Genomic DNA, 21,985 nt, shown 5'->3' on the forward strand with positions numbered 1-21,985 from the left:
TTTCCAATGCCCTAAATCCACCCTTTTTTCTGGCGACTACTCCTTCCACATTGTTCAACGCATTTCAACCGTTTCACCGTCACAACCTTACTCTTATTTAGGAATTTTTTGAACTGGAAAAATTCCCGGTTTTCCCAAAATCCCAGGAATTCCGTAATGTTACTACTTCAACATTTCTCGACCGATTTGAAAAATGTTAACACCAACTCATTCAGACCATTCAAGTTTTTGCCATTTTCAAAAAAAATTCTTGAAATTCCCACATTTTTTGGAAATCCCCATTTAAATCAATGGGACATTTTTCAAACTTCCACAATTCCCACATTCTTCAACCAATTCAAACCATTCCACCTTCAACACATTCAACTCATCTTGGACATTCAAACTAACACTATCCCAAGTTCCAAACCAAATTCCGGTTTTCCTGGAAATTTTAACTCTTCAACATTCAAACATTCAAATTATTCTTACATTCATACATTCCCGGTATTCCCGGACATTTTTCCCATTTAAAATGAATTGTCCATTTTTCAAACTTCCACCATTTCCGCATTGTTCAACCTATTCATACCATTCCACCTTCAACACATTCCACCATCTGGAAATTCAAACTACCCTTTTACCAAGTTAAAAAAATCCCAGGATTTTCCAGAATTCCTGGTTTTCTAATGCCCTAAATCCACCCTTTTTTCTGGAGACTTCTCCTTCCACATCCATTGTTCAACGCATTTCAACCGTTTCACCGTCAAAACATTCCTCTTAATTAGGACCCAAAACAAAGTTGTTTTTTGAACTGGAAAAATTCCCGGTTTTCCCCAAAATACCAGGAATTCCGTAATACCATTTTTCAATTCAACATGTTACTACTTCAACATTTCTCGACCGATTTGAAAAATGTTAACGCCAACCATTTCAACTCATTCAGACCATTCAAGTTTTTTTTACCATTTTCAAAAAAATTCCCGCTTTTCCCGAAATCCCCAAAATTTTGGGGAAATTCCCATTTAAATCAATGGGACATTTTTCAAACTCCCACAATTCCCACATTCTTCAACAAATTCAAACCATTCCACCTTCAGCACATTCAACTCATCCTGGACATTCAAATTAACGCTTTCCCAAGTTCCAAACCAAATTCCGGTTTTCCTGGAAATTTTAACTCTTCAACATTCAAACATTCAAATGATCATTTCCGGTATTCCGGGACATTTTTCCCATTTAAAATGAATTAGCCATTTTTCAAACTTCCAGCATTTCCGCATTTTTCAACCTATTCATACCATTCCACCTTCAACACATTCCACCATCAGGAAATTCAAACTACCCTTTTACCAAGTTAAAAAAAATCCCAGGATTTTCTAGAATTCCTGGTTTTCCAATGCCCTAAATCCACCCTTTTTTCTGGCGACTACTCCTTCCACATTGTTCAACGCATTTCAACCGTTTCACCGTCACAACATTACTCTCAATTAGGAATTTTTTGAACTGGAAAAATTCCCGGTTTTCCCAAAATTCCAGGAATTCCGTAATGTTACTACTTCAACATTTCTCGACCGATTTGAAAAATGTTAACACCAACCATATCAACTCATTCAGACCATTCAAGTTTTTGCCATTTTCAAAAAAATTCCTGAAATTCCCACATTTTTGGGAAATTCCCATTTAAATCAATGGGACATTATTCAAACTTCCACAATTCCCACATTCTTCAACCAATTCAAACCATTCCACCTTCAACACATTCAACTCATCTTGGACATTCAAACTAACACTTTCCCAAGTTCCAAACCAAATTCCGGTTTTCCTGGAAATTTTAACTCTTCAACATTCAAACATTCAAATTATTATTACATTCATACATTCCCGGTATTCCGGGACATTTTTCCCATTTAAAATGAATTAGCCATTTTTCAAATTTCCAGCATTTCCGCATTTTTCAACCTATTTATACCATTCCATCTTCAACACATTCCACCATCTGGAAATTCAAACTACCCTTTTACCAAGTTCAAAAAATCCCAGGATTTTCCAGAATTCCTGGTTTTCCAATGCCCTAAATCCACCCTTTTTTCTGGCGACTACTCCTTCCACATTGTTCAACGCATTTCAACCGTTTCACCGTCACAACATTACTCTCAATTAGGAATTTTTTTAACTGGAAAAATTGCCGGTTTTCCCAAAATTCCAGGAATTCCGTAATGTTACTACTTCAATATTTCTCGACCGATTTGAAAAATATTAACACCAACCATTTCAACTCATTCAGATCATTCAAGTTTTTGACATTTTCAAAAAAATTCCTGAAATTCCCACATTTTTTGGAAATTCCCATCCAAATCAATGGGACATTTTTCAAACTTCCACAATTCCCACATTCTTCAACCAATTCAAACCATTCCACCTTCAACACATTCAACTCATCTTGGACATTCAAAGTAACACTTTCCCAAGTTCCAAACCAAATTCCGGTGGATAATTTAGCCAGCTGATTTTTGACACGCACTGGTCTAAAGATTTGTGTAATATCCAAGATTGTTGACACTTGGGTCATCAAAATAAAGCAATGAACCTTTTGAGTCTTCAAGGGGTGTGGCCAAAAGAGGAAGTACATGATTTAAAAGGAAAGTTTGGGGATAGCCAATAGAGATCATGGTTAAAAAAACATGTTTTCGTTGATTATCTTCAGACTTATCATTACCCAATAACTGATTTTGCAGCTGAACCACATCACAAAAGGGGAAAAAGAAACAGGATTTTTCACAACACTGCCATCAGCTGGATATGTCGGGGTACTGCACTGATTGCAGTTAAAAAAGCGGAGATAAAAGATATGGGTCTACTAGTTGTCGCGGCGATAAAAAGAGGAGAAGCCGAGATGAAGTCAGCAGAGTGATTCAGACAAACAGACCCTCATCTAAGGAGACGGTGGTCTGTATCGCATAGAGGAATAGTGTGCACCGGTGCACTAAGGCAATAGTTGTACCCTCGGGGGGTGCTTGGCAAGCAGTCCAAATGCAGAATTTACTTCAGCACAACAAACACTGCAAAAAATGTTTTGCCGTCCAAGATACCTCTACAGCTTTCTGCACTAAAGGAAAGTCACAATATGTTTTCAAGAATATGTATATTTGTTTGACAGGTGCAAAAAAACCTCACAAAGTAAACATTTTTGACAAACCGTTTGGTTTTCCTGATGTTTTCATGGGAGCTCCGCCGCTCCCAGTCTGAGGAACGCTCTCCCTGACCACCTGAGGGCACCACAGATTGTGAATGCTTTTAAAAAAAAGGCTTAAAAACCCTTCTTTTTAAAAAAAAAAAAAAAGCCTTGTTTTTAGATATATGTGTGCTAGTTCTAGCTATTAGGCTGTTCTAGTTTTTATTTTTTTACTATTTATTTTAATTGTTGGGGGCAGCTATTTGTGGTTCTAGCGTTGTTTTTTTTTAAATGCACTGTAGCACTTTGAGGTTGTTAGTTCAATGTAAAGTGCTTTTACAAATAAAATCTAGTATTGTTATTAGTATCATGTTTGTGTCCTATTGATTAGTATCATGTTTGTGTCCGATTGTGTTAGTGGAATTGTGCCAAACCTATTTAAGTAGTTTCCATGAAGTACGACTTCAGCACAATCTGCTGGCAACCACTTTATACTGGACGGTACTAGGGCTATGGACGCAAACGTATATTTCGATATATATTTTGCTTAAACACGATATTCGATATATATCTCGATATATTTTTCGGTGAAAATATAAATATTAAGATATTCATATTTCAGCGATATTCACTGAAATTGAAATTAATGACAACTGTACTGTAAACACTTATATTAACCCAGTTAGTCAAGATGGGATCGCTACCACAAAAAAAAAAAGTACATTTCATGGCATTGATCCGTATGAGCACATCCAATGGACAAGAGGTTTGAGTAAACCGAAGCCAAATTTGTCTATATCTCATCAATGGAGTCAGTTTTTATACCGGTGAAGAATTTCAGAATGCAAAGTCCGTCAAGGGTCATTGCGAGAAATCTACGGCTTTTTAAAGCAATTTTATTTGGTACATGGTGTAATGATAAGTGTGGAGTTAAAAACTCAGAAGTGTCAGTCAAGTGTCAATCCATGCTCCATCTACGCCCGCTTCGAGGTCCCCAACACCAACCAACAGAGAGGGGTTCTGACCACGGAGCGCATGCAGGACCCACCACTCACTGTGACAACAGCAGAGGTACGTACAGTTCTGAGGAGAACAAACCCACGGAAGGCAGCCGGCCCAGACAACATCCCTGGCCGAGCCCTCAGGGTCTGTTCATCAGAGCTGGCTGACGTACTTGCTGACATATACAACTTGCCACTAGCACAAGCTGTTGTGCCCACCTGCTTCAAGACCACCACCATCGTGCCCCTGCCAAAGAAAAACACTGTGACCTGTCTGAATGACTATCGCCCCGTTGCACTCACCCCAATAGTGATGTAGTGCTTCGAGAGGATAGTCATGTCACACTTCAAGAAAGACCATCCCAGACACACTGGACCCTCTGCAGTTTGCCTACCGGCAGAACCGGTCCACTGAGGATGCAGTCAACACCGTCATCCACACCACCCTCACCCACTTGGAGGGCAAGGACTCCTATGCCAGGCTATCATTCATCGACTACAGCTCTGCTTTTAACACGGTCATCCCACACAAACTCACTGCTAAACTCCTCACTGTTGGTCTGACATCGGCTCTCTTTGACTGGGTGCTGAACTTTCTCACAAACCGACCCCAGTCAGTCAGAGTCGGCAACCGGAAATCAGGCACAAAGGTTCTAAGCACAGGGACCCCCCAAGGCTGCTTGCTGAGCCCCCTGTTGTACACCCTCTTCCCACATGACTGTGTGGCCTCCCAGAACAACACCAGTATCATCAAGTTTGCAGATGATACTACAGTCGTCGGACTGATCACCGGGGGAGCTGAAGCAGCGTACAGAAGGGAGGTAGGGGAACTGCTGGCCTGGTGTCAGGATAATAATCTCTCCTTGAACACAGACAAGAACAAGGAAATGATTATTGACCCACGGAGAAGGAGTGCACAGTACACACCTTTGTACATAGGGGAGACAGAGGTGGACAGGGTGAAAACCTTTAAATTCCTCGGGACCCACATCAGCGAGGACCTCACCTGGGCTCACAACACCCAACAAACAATAAAGAAAGCCCAGCAGCGACTGTACTTCCTAAGAAGGCTGAGAAAATTTGGCATGCCACCCAAAATTCTCAGCAATTTCTATAGAAGTACGGTTGAGAGGGTCCTTACCAGCTCAATCACGGTCTGGTATGGAAACTGCGCTGCTAAGGACAGGAAGGCACTCCAGCGAGTGATTAAAACTGCTCAGTACATATCAGGAGCAGCCTTCCCCTCACTACAGGACATGTACTCTACCAAGGCCACCAGGAGAACACACAACATAATAAAGGACAGTACACACCCCCAGCACAGTCTCTTCAGCCTCCTACCATCCGGCAGAAGATACATGAGCCTGAAAGCCAGGACTACGAGACTGACAAACAGTTTCTACACACAGGCCATCAGGTTTGTGTGTCTCACAATTCTCAGAACACACAACCTACTCAGTGGCCTGGTGGTTAGAGTGTCTGACTTGAGATCGGTAGGTTGTGAGTTCAAATCCAGGCCCTGACCCATTACCTCTCTGCTTGGCACTCAGCATCAAGGGTTGGAATTGGGGGTTAAATCACCAAAATCATTCCCCCCCTTTTTACTTTTATCTTTTGAACAAAAGACAGCTACTATGACCACCCCCGAACTGTAGACAATTTTCACCTTTGATCACTAAAGACCCAATGTCACCTCCATATTTATACTGTTGACTGTGAATCAGAATGTGCAATAATGTTATTTTCCTCACTGTGCTTTGTATATGGCTTATACTTCTTTTTGTTATACCTTATTTTAAACTGCTAAACTGTACATTTTTTATTTTTTATTTTAGCTAAGTACCGTGGGACTTGTTGAAGGGTGGACTAGCAAAGTAAGATTTTCACTGTACGGCAAACTGTCTGTTTAACTGTGCATATGACAATAAACAATCTTGAATCTCTTGACTGCTCAACATGGTGGAAAACTACCAATGAGAACTACAATTCCCAGAATGCCAATGGAAAATGGCCGCCAAATGACCGATTGAAGGCACCTGACAAGGAAAGGAGGTTCAGTGAGACTTGTTCACCAAACAAGCTGCATGCAAGGAAGGGCAGCAAGCAGCCTCAACCGCAAGATCTACTCTACAAGTTTCTCCAAACACAACAATGGTCGGTGAGTATGCTTGTTCATTTGATGACGGTCGAAATGCTTACTTAGATATGCTTAACATGAACCTGCGAGCTTCATAATTTGCTCACTCAACTATCTTAATTTGTTTGTTTGAATTGCTGAGTTCAGGTTGAACCACTGCACTACTGTATTTCACTTTGAGCATTGATTGCATACTGTGTTTGACCAGATGTTTAACATTTTAGGCACACGTAAATGGGTTAAGCTTAAGTTAAAATGGCAAATGGTTAAAGTTAAAATGTTTAAAGTCAAAGCTTACGGTTTTAATGTTTAAAGTTAAAAGCACAAAAGATTAATGCAAAGTTAAAAGGACAAATTCATGTTTGTTTAACTCTTGCTAAAAATGAAGCTTGAATTTAGAATGTTAATAGTTTAAAAGACTTTGAGAAAAAGAGACGATCTACAAGCTCGTAGCCATTCGTGTAGTTTCTTTATTCCCTTTAATTACTCGAATTGTTGAATGAATTTAGTTCAGTTTATTTAACCTGCTTGTTCCATTCAATTGATTTAAGTTAATTCTTTAATTCATTTAAAATGGTCAATTAATTCGCTAGTTCACTTACATGCATTTAATTTAAAATGTCTATATTCATTTTACAAGCAATGTGTTTGTTTAAATCATTGTTTAAAAGTATAAAGTTTAAAACATTATTCAGAGGTTTAAAAGTATTTGTAAAACATTGTTTGAAAAATACCTGTGTAATTAATGTTAAGTTCAAGTACCCATGATTGTCTCACACACACTAGGTGTGGCGAAATTATTCTCTGCATTTGACCCATCACCCTTGATCACCCCTTGGGAGATGAGGGGAGCAGTGGGCAGCGGCGGTGGCCACGCCCGGGAATCGTTTTTGGTGATTTGACCCCCAATTCCAACCCTTGATGCTGAGTGTCAAGCAGGGAGGTAATGGGTCCCATTTTTATAGTCTTTGGTATGACTCGGCCGGGGTTTGAACTCACGACCTACGATCTCAAGGCGGACACTCTAACCACTAGGACACTGAGCTGGTTACATTGTTAGCATCTTTGTTTCTATGTTTTGAAGGTTTACAACCTGATTAAAAATGTAAATTCAACTGAAATGAAAGCAACAATGCTTCAAGTTGGAAAATAAAAAAGTTGATCAATTGGGAATCATGAGTTGTCCGTGTGTCCCTTTTGAAGTAGAAGAGTGGACCTTAACAAGTGTGACCAGTAGATGGCAGTCAAACATAAGAGAGAAGTGTGGACTGCAATACGATGGCAACATGACTCAAGTAAACAACACCCACATTTTGTATGTTCCATTGAAAATATAGAACATTACACATGGCGCTCAAAAATCGATTAAAATATTTTAGTTTGACTTTGGTAAGCTATGAAGCCGCACCACTTGATGGATTGCACTGTGCTTCAACATATGAGTATTATTATGGTGTGTTTAAGGTAAGACATTATGTGGCGTCTTGTTTCGCATTATTATGCAAAAGCAACTTTTCTTACCTTCTGGTACCTGCTGATGTATATTTTGGATCTGCATGAATCCTGAAGATTTGCGCGGGTCCGCCTTTGTAGTCTGTGCCGACACCATAGTCGATAAGCTTCTTCTTTTTCTTTATCTTCTTGTTATGGGACATTCATCCTCCACTGTTGCCATTTCTAGTATAAAGTAGTGTAAAGTTCTTTCTTATATCTGTCAGTAAATTCGCCATGAAAGTGCTAAAACATACCGGTGTAGTGAGTTTACATTATTCACCCAAGGAACTTTAGTTATTAGAGAGTTCCGTTCGGACGGTTTTTCACGGGACACATTTCCGACCTTGTTGTTGTTTCCGGATGAAGAGATGCTGCTCCGTTATTGATTGAAGTAAAGTCTGAATGTCATTAAAACAGTTAGCTCCATCTTTTGACACTTCTTCCACTGCCGTCCTTGCACGCTACACCGCTACAACAAAGATGACGTGAGCCACGTAAATAAGACCGCCCACAAAACGGCGCATCCTGAAGCGACTGTTAGAAAGGGTCTTGAAGATCTGTAAAACATCATCTATGCAAAATTTTGACCAAAGAATCACCATTACAGACCACAAGGAAGTGTTTTTAGAAAAAAATTATATTATTATGACTCCTTTATTGCTCTCTATAATCCGGTGCGCCTTATATGTGAAAACAGGTCAAATAGACAATTTATCTGCATTGCGCCTTATAATCCGGTGCGCCCTATGGTTCAGAAAATACGGTATGTTTGTCGCCTGTGGCTAGTTTGGCTAACGCTAACAGCCTACTAAATGCTACGTGTGTACGTGAATAAAACATGCGTCGATTCAAACTTACCAGTCTGAAAATGCCGTGAACACACCAACATGTACCAAGTGAGGCGATCATGACCACGATTGTGGCAGTTAAAGGCCTACTGAAACCCACTACTACCGACCACGCAGTCTGATAGTTTATATATCAATCAATGATCAATGATGAAATCTTAACATTGCAACACATGCCAATACGGCCGGCTTAACTTATAAAGTGCAATTTTAAATTCCCCGGGGAACTTCCGGTTGAAAACGTCTAGATATGATGATGTTTGCGCGTGACGTCAATGGTTGAAACGGAAGTATTCGGACACCATTGTATCCAATACAAAAAGCTCTGTTTTCATCGCAAAATTCCACAGTATTCTGGACATCTGTGTTGGTGAATCTTTTGCAATTTGTTTAATGAACATTGAAGACTGCAAAGAAGAAAGTTGTAGGTGGGATCGGTGTATTAGCGGCTGGCTGCAGCAACACAACCAGGAGGACTTTGATTTGGATAGCAGACGCGCTATCCGACACTAGCCGCCGACCATATCGGTGATCGGGTGAAGTCCTTCGTCGCACCGTCGATCGCTGGAACGCAGGTGACCACGGGTGTTGATGAGCAGATGAGGGCTGGCGTAGGTGGATAGCTAATGTTTTTAGCATAGCTCCGTGAAGTCCCGTAGCTAAGTTAGCTTCAATGGCATTGTTAGCAACAGCATTGTTAAGCTTCGCCAGGCTGGAAAGCATTAACCGTGTAGTTACAGGTCCATGGTTTAATAGTATTGTTGATTTTCTGTCTATCCTTCCAGTCAGGGGCTTATTTCTTTTGTTTCTATATGCAGTTAAGCCCGATGCTATCACGTTAGCTCCGTAGCTAAAGTGTTTCGCCGATGTATTGTCGTGGAGATAAAAGTCACTGTGAATGTCCATTTCGCGTTCTCGACTCTCATTTTCAAGAGTATATAGTATCCGAGTTGGTTTAAAATACAAATCCGTGATCCACAATAGAAAAAGGAGAAAGTGTGGAATCCAATGAACCCTTGTACCTAAGCGAAAAAAGATACGTCCTGCACTGCACTCTAGTCCTTCACTCTCACGTTCCTCATCCACAAATCTTTCATCCTCGCTCAAATTAATGGGGTAATCGTCGCTTTCTCGGTCCGAATGGCTCTCGCTGCATTGTAAACAATGGGGAAATGTGAGGAGCCTTTCAACCTGCGACGTCACGCTACTTCCGGTACAGGCAGGGCTTTTTTATCAGCGACCAAAAGTTGCGAAACTTTATCGTCGATGTTCCCTACTAAATCCTTTCAGCAAAAATATGGCACTATCGCAAAATGATCAAGTATGACACAGAATGGATCTGCTATCCCCGTTTAAATAAAACAATTTCATTTCAGTAGGCCTTTAATGATGCCGCACGCATGTTTTGATAAAATGTAAGCACAGAGTCTTGCATTCAACCATGTACTACAAGCCAGTAAAGGTATGTGTCGTTGGGGAACGTTGCCAAGGCTGAGCGTCCTAACCCAGTGGGATATACTGCACGTGGAGTTTTGCTGGACCTGACGTAGTGTAGGTGCCAGTGGGATGAATGGAAGCTTTGGACCTGCAAGACGGGTCTTCTACTGCAGAAGTCGGGACGGTTGCTGTGGGCGACAGACGCACAAGGATGGCAAGTGAGGAAAGCCGTCGACCCGATCCAGCGCCTCTGGCCACTTGGGTCAGCGTCGGCAGCCTGTGCAGTAGCCCAGGAGCCATGTGCCGATACGGGAGGGCGGACGGTGCCATCAGCGCCCTCGGTGAAGGAAGACTAACAGAGGGCAGGGGAAGAGCCAGGTTTGGGGGCTGTGGTGTCCCTGAGCTACCCATGGAAGGAGATGGTAAGGGCTCTATTGATTACCCACCCGAAGGTTTCAAGAAGGGGGTGTGTGTGCGGCATTAATAACTGCCACAATCGTGGTCATGATCGCCTCATCCATCCATCTTCAACCACTTATCCGGAATCGGGTCGCGGGGACAACAGCTCCAGTAGAGACCCGCAGACTTCCCTCTCCAGAGCAACATTAGCAACTTCATCCTGGGGGAAAAAAAACCTTCATAGATGTTTTTAGTGCCACTTTTATTTGGAAAATTGTCTTTTTCTGCGTTCGTATCGAGAAGGCGTAACATTATCGTTATATATAATTTCAATACAACACAAGTTCGGAAGAAAGGACGTTTTAAGTGCAGCAAAGGAATCAGCCCTTTTACAAAGCGGCTGCCTGAGAGCAGACAGCCTCAATAAATCACAGCCATCACACGGAGGTATGTGCATAACTTTGCTGTAAATCCCCCATGGATCATAAACGTTCACCATCCGAACGCATCCGTCCAACCTCACTGTTTTTGTGTTCTTAAGGCAATAGCCTAATTTATTTTTTTATCCTCTCTTCATCTTGTTCATGGACTCATTGGCACACACTCCAACACATTATTGATCTCTGTGAGCTCTCGTGGAGCTTTCGGAATGACTCACCGTATTGCAATATTCTTTTGAAAAACGGAAAGAAAGGACAATAAAAAATGTATATTTGACTGAGAGCCAAGCAGCTTGACTTTATCGAGGAAACTTCCGAACACCGCAATCATTTCAAGAAACAAGCTCCTGAGCAGAGCTTCGGCATTTCAAAAGTCAACTGCCGGCTTTATTATAAGAAAATTGAAGAGTTTGGGAACAACAGCAACTCAGCCACGACGTGGTAGGCCACGTAAACTGACAGAGGGGGGTCAGCGGAGGAATTATGGTGTGGAGTTGTTTTCCAGGAGTTGGGCATTATTGATCTCGGCGAGCTCTCGTGGAGCTTTCGGAATGACTCACCGTCTTGGAACATTTTTTTTGAAAAACAGAAAGAAAGGACAATAAAAAAAATGTATGACATGTGACTGTGAGCAAAACAGCTTGACTTTATTGAGAAACTTCCAAACGCCACCATCATTTCAAGAAACAAGCTCCCGAGCAGAGCTTCGACGTTTCAAAAGTCAACTGCCGGCTTTATTTTAAGAAAATTGAAGAGTTTGGGAACAACAGCAACTCAGCCACAAAGTGGTAGGCCAAGTAAACTGACAGAGGGGGGTCAGCAGAGGAATTATTTTGTGGGGTTGTTTTTCAGTAGTTGGGCATTATTGATCTCGGCGAGCTCTCGTGGAGTTTTCGGAATGACTCACCGTCTTGGAATATTCTTTTGAAAAATGGAAAGAAAGGACAATAAAAAATGTATATTTGACAGAGAGCCAAACAGCTTGACTTTATTGAGGAAACTTCATAACGCCGCCACCATTTCAAGAAACAAGATCCTGAGCAGAGCTTCGGCATTTCAAAAGTCAACTGCTGGCTTTATTATAAGAAAATTGAAGAGTTTGGGAACAACAGCAACTCAGCCACGAAGTGGTAGGCCAAGTAAACTGACAGGGGGGGGTCAGCAGAGGAATTATTTTGTGGGGTTGTTTTTCAGTAGTTGGGCATTATTGATCTCGGCGAGCTCTCGTGGAGTTTTCGGAATGACTCACCGTCTTGGAATATTCTTTTGAAAAATGGAAAGAAAGGACAATAATAAATGTATATTTGACAGAGAGCCAAACAGCTTGACTTTATTGAGGAAACTTCATAACGCCGCCACCATTTCAAGAAACAAGATCCTGAGCAGAGCTTCGGCATTTCAAAAGTCAACTGCTGGCTTTATTATAAGAAAATTGAAGAGTTTGGGAACAACAGCAACTCAGCCACGAAGTGGTAGGCCACATTAACTGAGAGAGGGGTCAGCAGAGAGGGGTCAGCGAAGAAATTATGGTATGGGGTTGTTTTCCAGGAGTTGGGCATTATTGATCTCGGCGAGCTCTCGTGGAGCTTTCGGAATGACTCACCGTCTTGGAATATGTTTTTGAAAAACGGAAAGAAAGGACAATAAAAAATGTATATTTGACTGAGAGCCAAACAGCTTGACTTTATTGAGGAAACTTCATAACGCCGCCACCATTTCAAGAAACAAGCTCCTGAGCGGAGCTTCTGCGTTTTGCTACAGTAACTCAAGTTAATTAGCAGGGTTTTGGTGCAGGAACGGAGCAACAAAAGGGAATTTGGCCAGCAGGTGTGTTTTGGATGTGAAGTGTGGCTGAGCACCGGGAGGACAAGATGGCCGCCAGGCAGGAAAACAGTACAACAGCAGCAGCAGGTGTGTCCAAAAACACTTTGTTCCAGCCTGGTTATAATTGATTTGCTGCTCTCTCACGCTTACCTTTTAAAAATGACTTCTGAAGAAATGTTTGCCGACGAGTCCAAAATCCACAGGGCAAAGTTGTCAAATTGAAGTCCGGGCAGTGTCAGGATTCATAACAAAAAACACAACCAACAAAAAAAACTTGTGCCAAAGTTTCTGGGACGTACACTATATTGCCAAAAGTACTTGGCCACCCATCCAAATGATGAGAATCAGGTGTCCTAATCACTTGGCCCGGCCACAGGTGTATAAAATCAAGCACTTAGGCATGGAGACTGTTTCTACAAACATTTGTGAAAGAATGGGCCGCTTTCAGGAGCTCAGTGATTTCCAGCGTGGAACTGTCATAGGATGCCACCTGTGCAACAAATCCAGTCGTGAAATTTCCTCGGTCCTAAATATTCCAAAGTCAATGGTTGGCTTATTATAAGAAAACGGAAGAGTTTGGGAACAGCAGCAACTCAGCCACGGAAACTGACAGAGAGGGATCAGCGGAGGAAGTATGGTGGGGGGTTTGTTTTTCAGGAGTTGGGCGTTATTGATCTCTGTGAGCTCTCGTGGAGCTTTCGGAATTATTTACCATCTTGGAATATCCATCCATCCATCCATCTTCTTCCGCTTACCTGAGGTCGGGTCGCAGGGGTAGCAGCCTAAGCAGAGAAGCCCAGACTTCCTTCTCCCCAGCCATTTAGTCTAGATCCTGAGGCGTTCCCAGGCCAGCCTGGAGACATAGTCTTCCCAATGTGTCCTGGGTCTTCCCCGTGGCCTCCGACCGGTCAGACGTGCCCTAAACACCACCCTAGGGAGACGTTCGGGTGGCATCCTGACCAGATTCCCGAACCACCTCATCTGGCTTCTCTCGATGTGTCATCCTCCCGGATGTAACTCATTTCGGCCGCTTGTACCCGTGAGCTTGTCTTTTCGGTCATAACCCAGAGCTCATGACCATAGGTGAGGATGGCAACGTAGATCGACCGGTTAATTGAGAGCTTTGCCTTCCGGCTCAGCTCCTTCTTCACCACAACGGATCGATACAGCGTCCGCATTACTGAAGACGCCGCACCGATCCACCTGTCGATCTCACGATCCACTCTTCCCTCACTCGTGAACAAGAATCTGAGATACTTGAACTCCTCCACTTGGGATATTGAAAAACAAAGAAAACGACAATAAAAAATGTATGACATGTGACTGAGAGCCAAACAGCTTGACTTTATAGAAGAAACTTCCAAACACTGCCATCATTTCAAGAAACAAGCTCCTGAGCAGTGCTCCGGCGTTTCAAAGTCAACTGCTGGCTTTATTATAAGAAAATTGAAGAGTTTGGGAACAACAGCAACTCAGCCACGAAGTGGTAGGCCACGTAAACTGACAGAGAGGGGTCACCGGAGGAATTATGGTGTGGGGTTGTTTTTCAGGAGTTGGGCTTAGCCCCTTAGTTCCAGTGCAAGGAACTTTGAATGCTCCAGGATACCAAAATATTTTGGACAATTCCATGCTCCCAACCTTGTGGGAACAGTTTGGAGCGGGCCCCTTCCTCTTCCAACATGACTGTGCACCAGTGCACAAAGCAAGGTCCATAAAGACATGGATGACAGAGTCCTGACCTGAACCCGATAGAACACCTTTGGGATGAATTAGAACGGAGACTGAGAGCCAGGCCTTCTCGACCATTATCAGTGTCTGACCTCACCAATGCGCTTTTGGAAGAATGGTGGAAAATTCCTATAAACATACTCCGCGACCTTGTGGACAGCCTTCCCAGAAGAGTTGAAGCTGTAATAGCTTGCAAAAGATGGACCCGCATCCTATTAAACCCTATGGGTTAGGAATGGGATGGCACTTCAAGTTCATATTGTTCATAGTGTATGTCACGGATGTTTCTCTCGGTTTTTATCGAACATGGAGCCTCCATATTTTGTTCATGCGCCTTTGGTTTCTGTAGTTCTTCTTCCCAGTTCCAAGGTGTGTCTCACTTCCTGTTCCTCTCCCTTCTTGACGGTACACCACTTCCTGTTTCTTTAAAGGGGAACCGCACTTGTTTGGGAATTCTGCCTATCATCCACAATCCCTATGCAATACAAGAACACGTATGTTTTTTCTTGTTTTATCCATTTTAATTTGTAATAGTACGAGGTGGCTAACAATGCAGCTAATGGTGCCCATGAAGCCCTGGCAAGAAACCTCCAAAAACCGCCAACATTACTCAATTTAAGTCTCGCAAACTGAATATCACTTCCGCGTTTTTGTCGAAGAAATATTGTAACGTGTAAGGACGGAAGTCGAAGGAGTGTCAAATTATGAAGCTAATTGTTTTAAATGACATTCAGACTTTTTCTTATTAGCAAGCGAGCAGTATTGATACATCCGTGGCTTCTCAGAGCAACAACACCCGAAATGTGTCCCGCAAAAACCCGTCCGACCGGAACTCTTTAACAACGAGACGAGGCAACTCCTGAAGGAATTGCGTGCGAATGCGCCAATGCTGAAGTTGGACTGAAATGCTGACAGAATGTAGTATGAATATAAGAGTAGTTGTTTCATATTTCCTGGTTCTAATCAGGACTCGAGCAGCAGCATTTTGGATGTACTGCAGCTGCTTTACAGCAAAAATTCCCAGATTTCCCATTTGAAATGAATTGGCCATTTTTCAAACGTTCACCATTTCCACATGTTTTAACCTACCATTCCACCTTCAACATATTCCACCATCCTGTAAATTCTAACTCCTCTTTTTCCAAGTTCAAAAATATTCCAGGATTTTCCAGAATTCCTGGTTTTCCAAAGCCCTATTTCCACCCTTTTTTCTGGCGACTACTCCTCCCACATTTTTCGACCGTTCTACCGTCAAAAAATTCCTCTTAATTAGGACAAAAAACAAAGTTATTTTTTGAACTGGAAAAATGCTGTTTTCCCGAAATTCCAGGAATTACGTAATACCGTTTCTCAATTCAACATGTTACTACTTCAACATTTCTCAACCGATTTGAAAATTTAAAAACCAACCATTTCAACTCATTCAGACCATTCAAGGTTTTTTTTTTTTTTACCATTTTCCAAAAAATTCCCGCTTTTCCTGAATTTTCCAAATTTTGGGGAAATTCCCATTTAAATCAATGGGACATTCTTCAAAGTTCCAAAATGTCCACAATTTTCATCTGATTCAAACTGTTCCAACTTCAAAATATTCAGCCTGTTTGGGAATTGTGTGCTCTACTTCAACAAAAAAAATTCCAGGATTTCAGTTCAACTTCAGCATTGGAGCATTCAAACACAATTACTTCAGCAAATGCCTCAATTTAGAAGGTTACATTTTGTCAAACGTTATGAAATCATGTGTTGATCACAAACATTACTATTAAGGCTTAGGTCAGGCTGATTAAAAAATTAAATACTAATATAATCCAATATACTTCAAAAGGCACTGATGAAAATTGATGAAAACTACAATTTTGCAGTGCTTAAATATTTTTTAAACTAAATTAAAGACATGTTTCTGAAATAAACTGTCAAAACAAATAAAGTACAAAAGAAAATACAGCTTCACCACTTTAGTTATATTGTTTACGCTTAAGAAACATGTTTACGACTTTAGCTCCAGACTTCTTCTGTTTGTTTGATATTGTCACTACTGCCACACGTGGTGGAAAAATGTATTACGACCAAATACTGACCAAAGCTGAGAAACACATATTTTTCCGTGGCCCTATGGGGGCGCTCACGGACCAACAATGGTTAAGAAACACTGGTCTTAATCAAAGGTTGATGAAATATTAATTGTTGGGGGAAAAATTACAGGAAATGAAAATGTATACAATTTTAGGACCCCTGCCCAACAAAATGTTTTAATGTCTTTATTGGAAAAATGATCTTCTTTTTCTTAAAGAAAAATACAAGGTGTCACAAACATTTGACTGTTGGACTATTCAAACATAAAGAAAAAACATTTTTGATACTCACAATTTCTTTGCTTTTGCACTATAGGCCGGCAGTAGGGATGGGTACAGAATTTGGTACTTTTATAGGTACAATTTTTATAGGTATAATTCCCCCTGTACTACAGGGTACCATCTCACGTGAAATCAAATGGTACGATATTTCTATACGTTTGTTGCACGTGACGTCGCGTCCACTTGCAGACTAGGCACTTGGAAACAAGCGCTTAGCGAGGTTTCAGCCGGACGGAAAGCCTCGAGGAAATGTTGCAATTTCCCATGCCAACACAGCTAGCATGCCTGATAGAAAACACTAAAAAGTACAGTGAGGCTGAACTGTTTAGCTCGATGATAATTTACATTACCTCCGCCATACACATGCTACTGATTAGCATTAGCAATTTTACATGGCGATTTCAACACTTCCAAATTTGGTCATTAAAACTACAACTAAGACGGTTTATGGTTTAAGTTTATCTCAAACATGCAAGCAGTTACAACATGGTAAATCACGAATTTTACATTTTTCATAACATATCTGAAAAGGAGAAAGAATTTCATAGCAATTACTAACACTCTGGTATTTTGTTCCATATCCTCTTAAGGCTCAAGCTGTTTGTTTACATGCTTTTTTTATTTATCTTTGCTATTTGGGCTTATTGGACCCTAATTACAATAAAAAACTAAGAATCATATTTTTATATGATGTACTTAGTCCATAAGTACACAAACGTGTACTTCATGTTTAGTGACATGCTAATTCTTATTTTTACACTTTTTTTTTCCAAATTCCATTGTATGTTATACTCTTCTGACACCACCAGATGACAGTATAAGTGTACACATAAGAGGCCATAAGACCCCAATTCAGTAGTGTACACAATTTTGGAAATAAGAGCTAAAAGGTGCTGTCCACGCATGTGGCCAACTAAATGATACAGTTTTCTATTAATAGTTAAATACATTTTAATGTATTTATGGTTACAATCAAACATCCGATGTGTAATGAGTACAGTAATTACAATATAAAGACTTTCTAGGCCTCAACAAAAGACAAGGCTGGCACATTCAACTTAATGGCAAAGACTACTTTTGGAATACAGCAACACACCGCTGCCTGTACCAGGCCTGGGCCATTATTTTGACTTGGGAGGCCATATTTTAAAGTATAACCCATTTATCATTTATCATTTATTTTAGGGACAAAAATGTGTCCGGGGGCCGGTATATCTGATTTTTAGGAACACTAATACAAAACCTCACAATAATGTCTGATTTGAATGTTATTTTTTTTTTTTACAAATTAGGACAGACCGCCTTAAAAAACAGAATGGTATTTTACGTTTTTGTTACTGAATGAGACACCCAGAACGTACATGAAAATAAAGAATGTGGGATTTACAATATTAACTACGAAGGATAAAACACTGAATATTGACAACATATGAACGTCACACCCCCTCTCGATCGACATATTTTACAATCGACCGAAACGCAACAAAAATGCAACAAACAGCAAAATGACACCCTGACACCCGCATTTCAGGCTGGCCACTCTGGAAACACTGTGGAAACGCTCCCCACCCACACTGCTTGGTGCCTCGTCTGAGCTGCTGTGACTTAGATTACCATAGTAACTAATTAGATTACCATAGTAACTAATTCAATTACCGTAGTAATTTATTAGATTATCATAGTAACTAGTATATCATGCAAAAGCGCAGATTCCAACCATTGAAATACTTTGTATAATAATAATAATAATAATAGATTTTTTTTTGTAAAGCACTTTACGTTGAGCAAACAACCTAAAAGTGCCACAGTGTGAAAAAAAAAAATTAGTAATAATAATAATAATAATAAAAGATAATAAAAATAAATAAAATATAAAACTAGAAACAGCCCAATAGCTAGAACCAGCATGCATATCTATGAAAATCTATAAAAAGGTTTTTTCTAAAAAGATGGGTTTTTAAGCCTTATTTAAAAGCATCCACAGTCTGAGGTGCCCTCAGGTGGTCAGGGAGAGCGCTACACAGACTGGGAGCAGCGGAGCAGAAAGCCCGGTCTCCCATGGTTCGTAGCTTTGTCCTTGGAGGTTGGAGGAGGTTAGCCTGTTTGGAGCGGAGGTGTCGTGTGGAGGATTTGGGGGTGAGCAGTTCTTTAAGGTGGACGGGGGCATTTCCATGGAGGCACTGGTGAGTTAGTAGGGAGATTTTGAATTCAATCCTGAGTGGAACAGGAAGCCAGTGAAGGGATTTGAGAGTTTGTGTGATGTGGTCATAGTTCAAGACTTGCAGTCATAACGGCAACTACAATTTCGATCTTAAAGATCAAAAAAAAATTAGGGGGAATGTCCGGCGGGCCGGATTGAAAAGCTCAACGGGCCTTAATTTGCCCAGGTCTGGCCTATACACTACTGCCATCTAGCGTATTGGAATTGGAACTGCATGCAAAGTCTACTATATAATACTTGCAAATGAGGCTCATACATGTAAAACAAGATATAACAACTGGACACCACAGTTCTCATCATTTGTGTTGAATTTTGAATTAAAAATGTTTTTGTTATTAAACAATTAACATGTATTAGTACTCAACAGTACCAGTATCAATTCCCAGCTTTTAGTATGGTATTGGTTTTAAAGTGAAAGCTACCCATACCCAATTGTCAGTGTATGTTTATAAATACAAACAGTGTGTTTTAGGAACAGCACATTTGAGTTTCATTAATACATTTGTTGCTGTATTGTGATTCATGTCAAGTTTTCCTTCTAGCCTGATGGAATGTTTGTGTTGCAAGTTTTCAAAGAGTTTATTTTTCTGATCTCAAATGATCCTCTCGTACTCCTCATGAAGGCTTTGATGTGGTTCTTCTTCTTCTTCTCCTCCTTCACCAGCAGATGGAGGGAATGTCCACGGTCTAACGTTGTACCCCCCCACTGATGAGACACCCTCCCCACCCGACCCCAGACCCTCCTCTGTACTGTCTCGGGCTGGCCCTGAAGAGAGGCGTTCCCTGCATCGGCCTCCACATGTTGAGGACTGAGGACTTGGACAAGCTTCTTTCTACACGGCTGGTGTGATTTGGCTCCAGGGTGGTTTTTGTCTGTTTTCATCTCGGCATCAAAGTAAGAGTCGGGTGTGAAAGTTTGTGTGAAGTGTGCATGCGGAAAGTTGCCCTCCATGCGATTGAAGCCTCGTGTAGAAATGTTTGCGCATCCCGCCGTCTGGTTTCATCTCCTGGCACTCCTCCACCCTCTGGTCGGGGCCTCCATGGACTCCTGCTACGACGCGGAGGGCGCCCCCGGCCGCTGCATGCCCAGGTTTGAGAACGTGGCCTTCAATCGCAGCGTGGAGGCGTCCAACGTGTGCGGCTCGCCGCCCGAGGAGTACTGCATGCAGACGGCGTCCGATCGTTCGTGCCACACCTGCGACTCGTCGGACCCGAACCTGAGCCACGGCGCCGCCTTGCTGACGGACTTCCACAGAAACGACGAGTCGACGTGGTGGCAGAGCCAGTCCATGCACTTCGCAGTCCAGTATCCGAACTCTGTCAACCTCACACTTCGCCTGGGTAAGAGAACCGCAACACAACCTGATTTCAATGTTTTGCTTTTTGGCAACCTGTTCCGTAAAACCGTTCAACCTCAAAAATTATGAGATCAGTTTAATTTATGCCTGTTTTAAACTCTAGCTATCATGATACCTTTGACTGTACAGTCAACAGTTGGCCTTTTTACCCCAAACCTTCAGTAACTTTGAGTTCCTGGAAACTTTAGTTCCTGGAACTTTTGGTTCCTGTAGAAGCGTGTGGTTTATTCATAGGTTTATTCATTGACTGATAACCTATGAATGAGTGCTACTGTATATTTCTACACTGATACCATATAAAAAAAACTGGGGTTGTCAAACGTCCCTTGAAATATTGTCCGGTATTTAGAGGCAAAAGTACACTTTATGTATTGAGCTGTCAAGGGACGCACTTTTCCCGTATTTCTATTACCGTGAGAATAAAAAACGTCCATAAATTATCAAAGATATCCTCGAATGACAACAGATTCACAACAGTCTTCCACAGGCTAAGATAATCAATGCAAGAGTGCCAGATCACTCACCTGTCAATCAGCTTCAGATGTCTGACTCCAAATGTGACTTGGTGGCAGAGCCAGTCCATGCACTTCACAATCCAGTGTCCGAATTCCCTCAACCTTACACTTCGCCTGGGTAAGAGAACCGCAACACAGATTGGCAACCTGTCCCGTGAAACCGTTCAACCAAAAATTCTGATATCAGTTTAATTTATTCCAGTTTTAAACTGTAGCTATCATGATACCTTTGACTGTACAGTCAAAAATTGACCTTTTTACACCAAAAGTTCAGGAACTCTAAGTTCCTGGAAAACTTTAGTTCCTGGAACTTTTGGTTCCTGTAGAAGCGTGTGGTTTATTCATAGGTTTATTTATAGACTGATAACCTATGAATGAGTGCTACTGTATATTTCTACACTGATACCATGTAAAAAAAACCTGGGGTTGTCGAACGTCCCTTGAAATATTGTCTGGTATTTAGAGGCAAAAGTACACTTTATGTATGGAGCTGTCAAGAGACGCACTATTTCCGTATTTCTATTACCGTGAGAATAAAACATTTCCATAAATAATCAAAGATATCCTCGAATGACAACAGATTCACAACAGTCTTCCACAGGCTAAGCTAATCAATGCCAGAGTGCCAGATCACTCACCTGTCAATCAGCTCCAGATGTCTGACTCCAAATGTGACTTGGTGGCAGAGCCAGTCCATGCACTTCACAATCCAGTATCCGAATTCCCTCAACCTTACATCATCATCATCAATCTTTATTGCAGACCTTAAGATCCATTTAAACATATAAAAACAGAATACAATACATTAAAAAACAAAACAATAAAACATAAAAAATAAAATAATAAAAACATAAAACCCAAATGTCAGTTTCTGACATACAAACATGTGTGCCAATGATTCTACAGTCCAGATGAGTACTTAACAGAACTGCAGCCAGAGTTCGTTAACACAGAGATTATGTCATTTTCAGACTCAGATACCCTACACATAAACTTATACATAATGTTGCGTAGCAACGCTGAAAAAGTGGGCACCCCAACACTAACAAACATCTGGCTTGCACTGGATCTTCTT

At 41.3% G+C, this 21,985-nt stretch overlaps 1 protein-coding gene across 1 annotated transcript; it reads left to right on the plus strand.

Moving 5' to 3' along the window:
• The first annotated feature begins 6,220 nt into the window (after positions 1-6,220).
• On the plus strand, positions 6,221-20,464 carry LOC133656417 (laminin subunit gamma-3-like). The gene is made up of 2 exons (XM_062057499.1): positions 6,221-6,313; positions 19,702-20,464. Exon 2 carries the CDS (start codon positions 19,988-19,990, stop codon positions 20,462-20,464), a length of 477 nt encoding a protein of 158 aa, XP_061913483.1. The 5' UTR covers positions 6,221-6,313; positions 19,702-19,987.
• Positions 20,465-21,985: the final 1,521 nt, after the last annotated feature.

This window comes from Entelurus aequoreus, linkage group LG08, assembly GCF_033978785.1.
Source record: "Entelurus aequoreus isolate RoL-2023_Sb linkage group LG08, RoL_Eaeq_v1.1, whole genome shotgun sequence".
Taxonomy (NCBI): Eukaryota; Metazoa; Chordata; class Actinopteri; order Syngnathiformes; family Syngnathidae; genus Entelurus; species Entelurus aequoreus.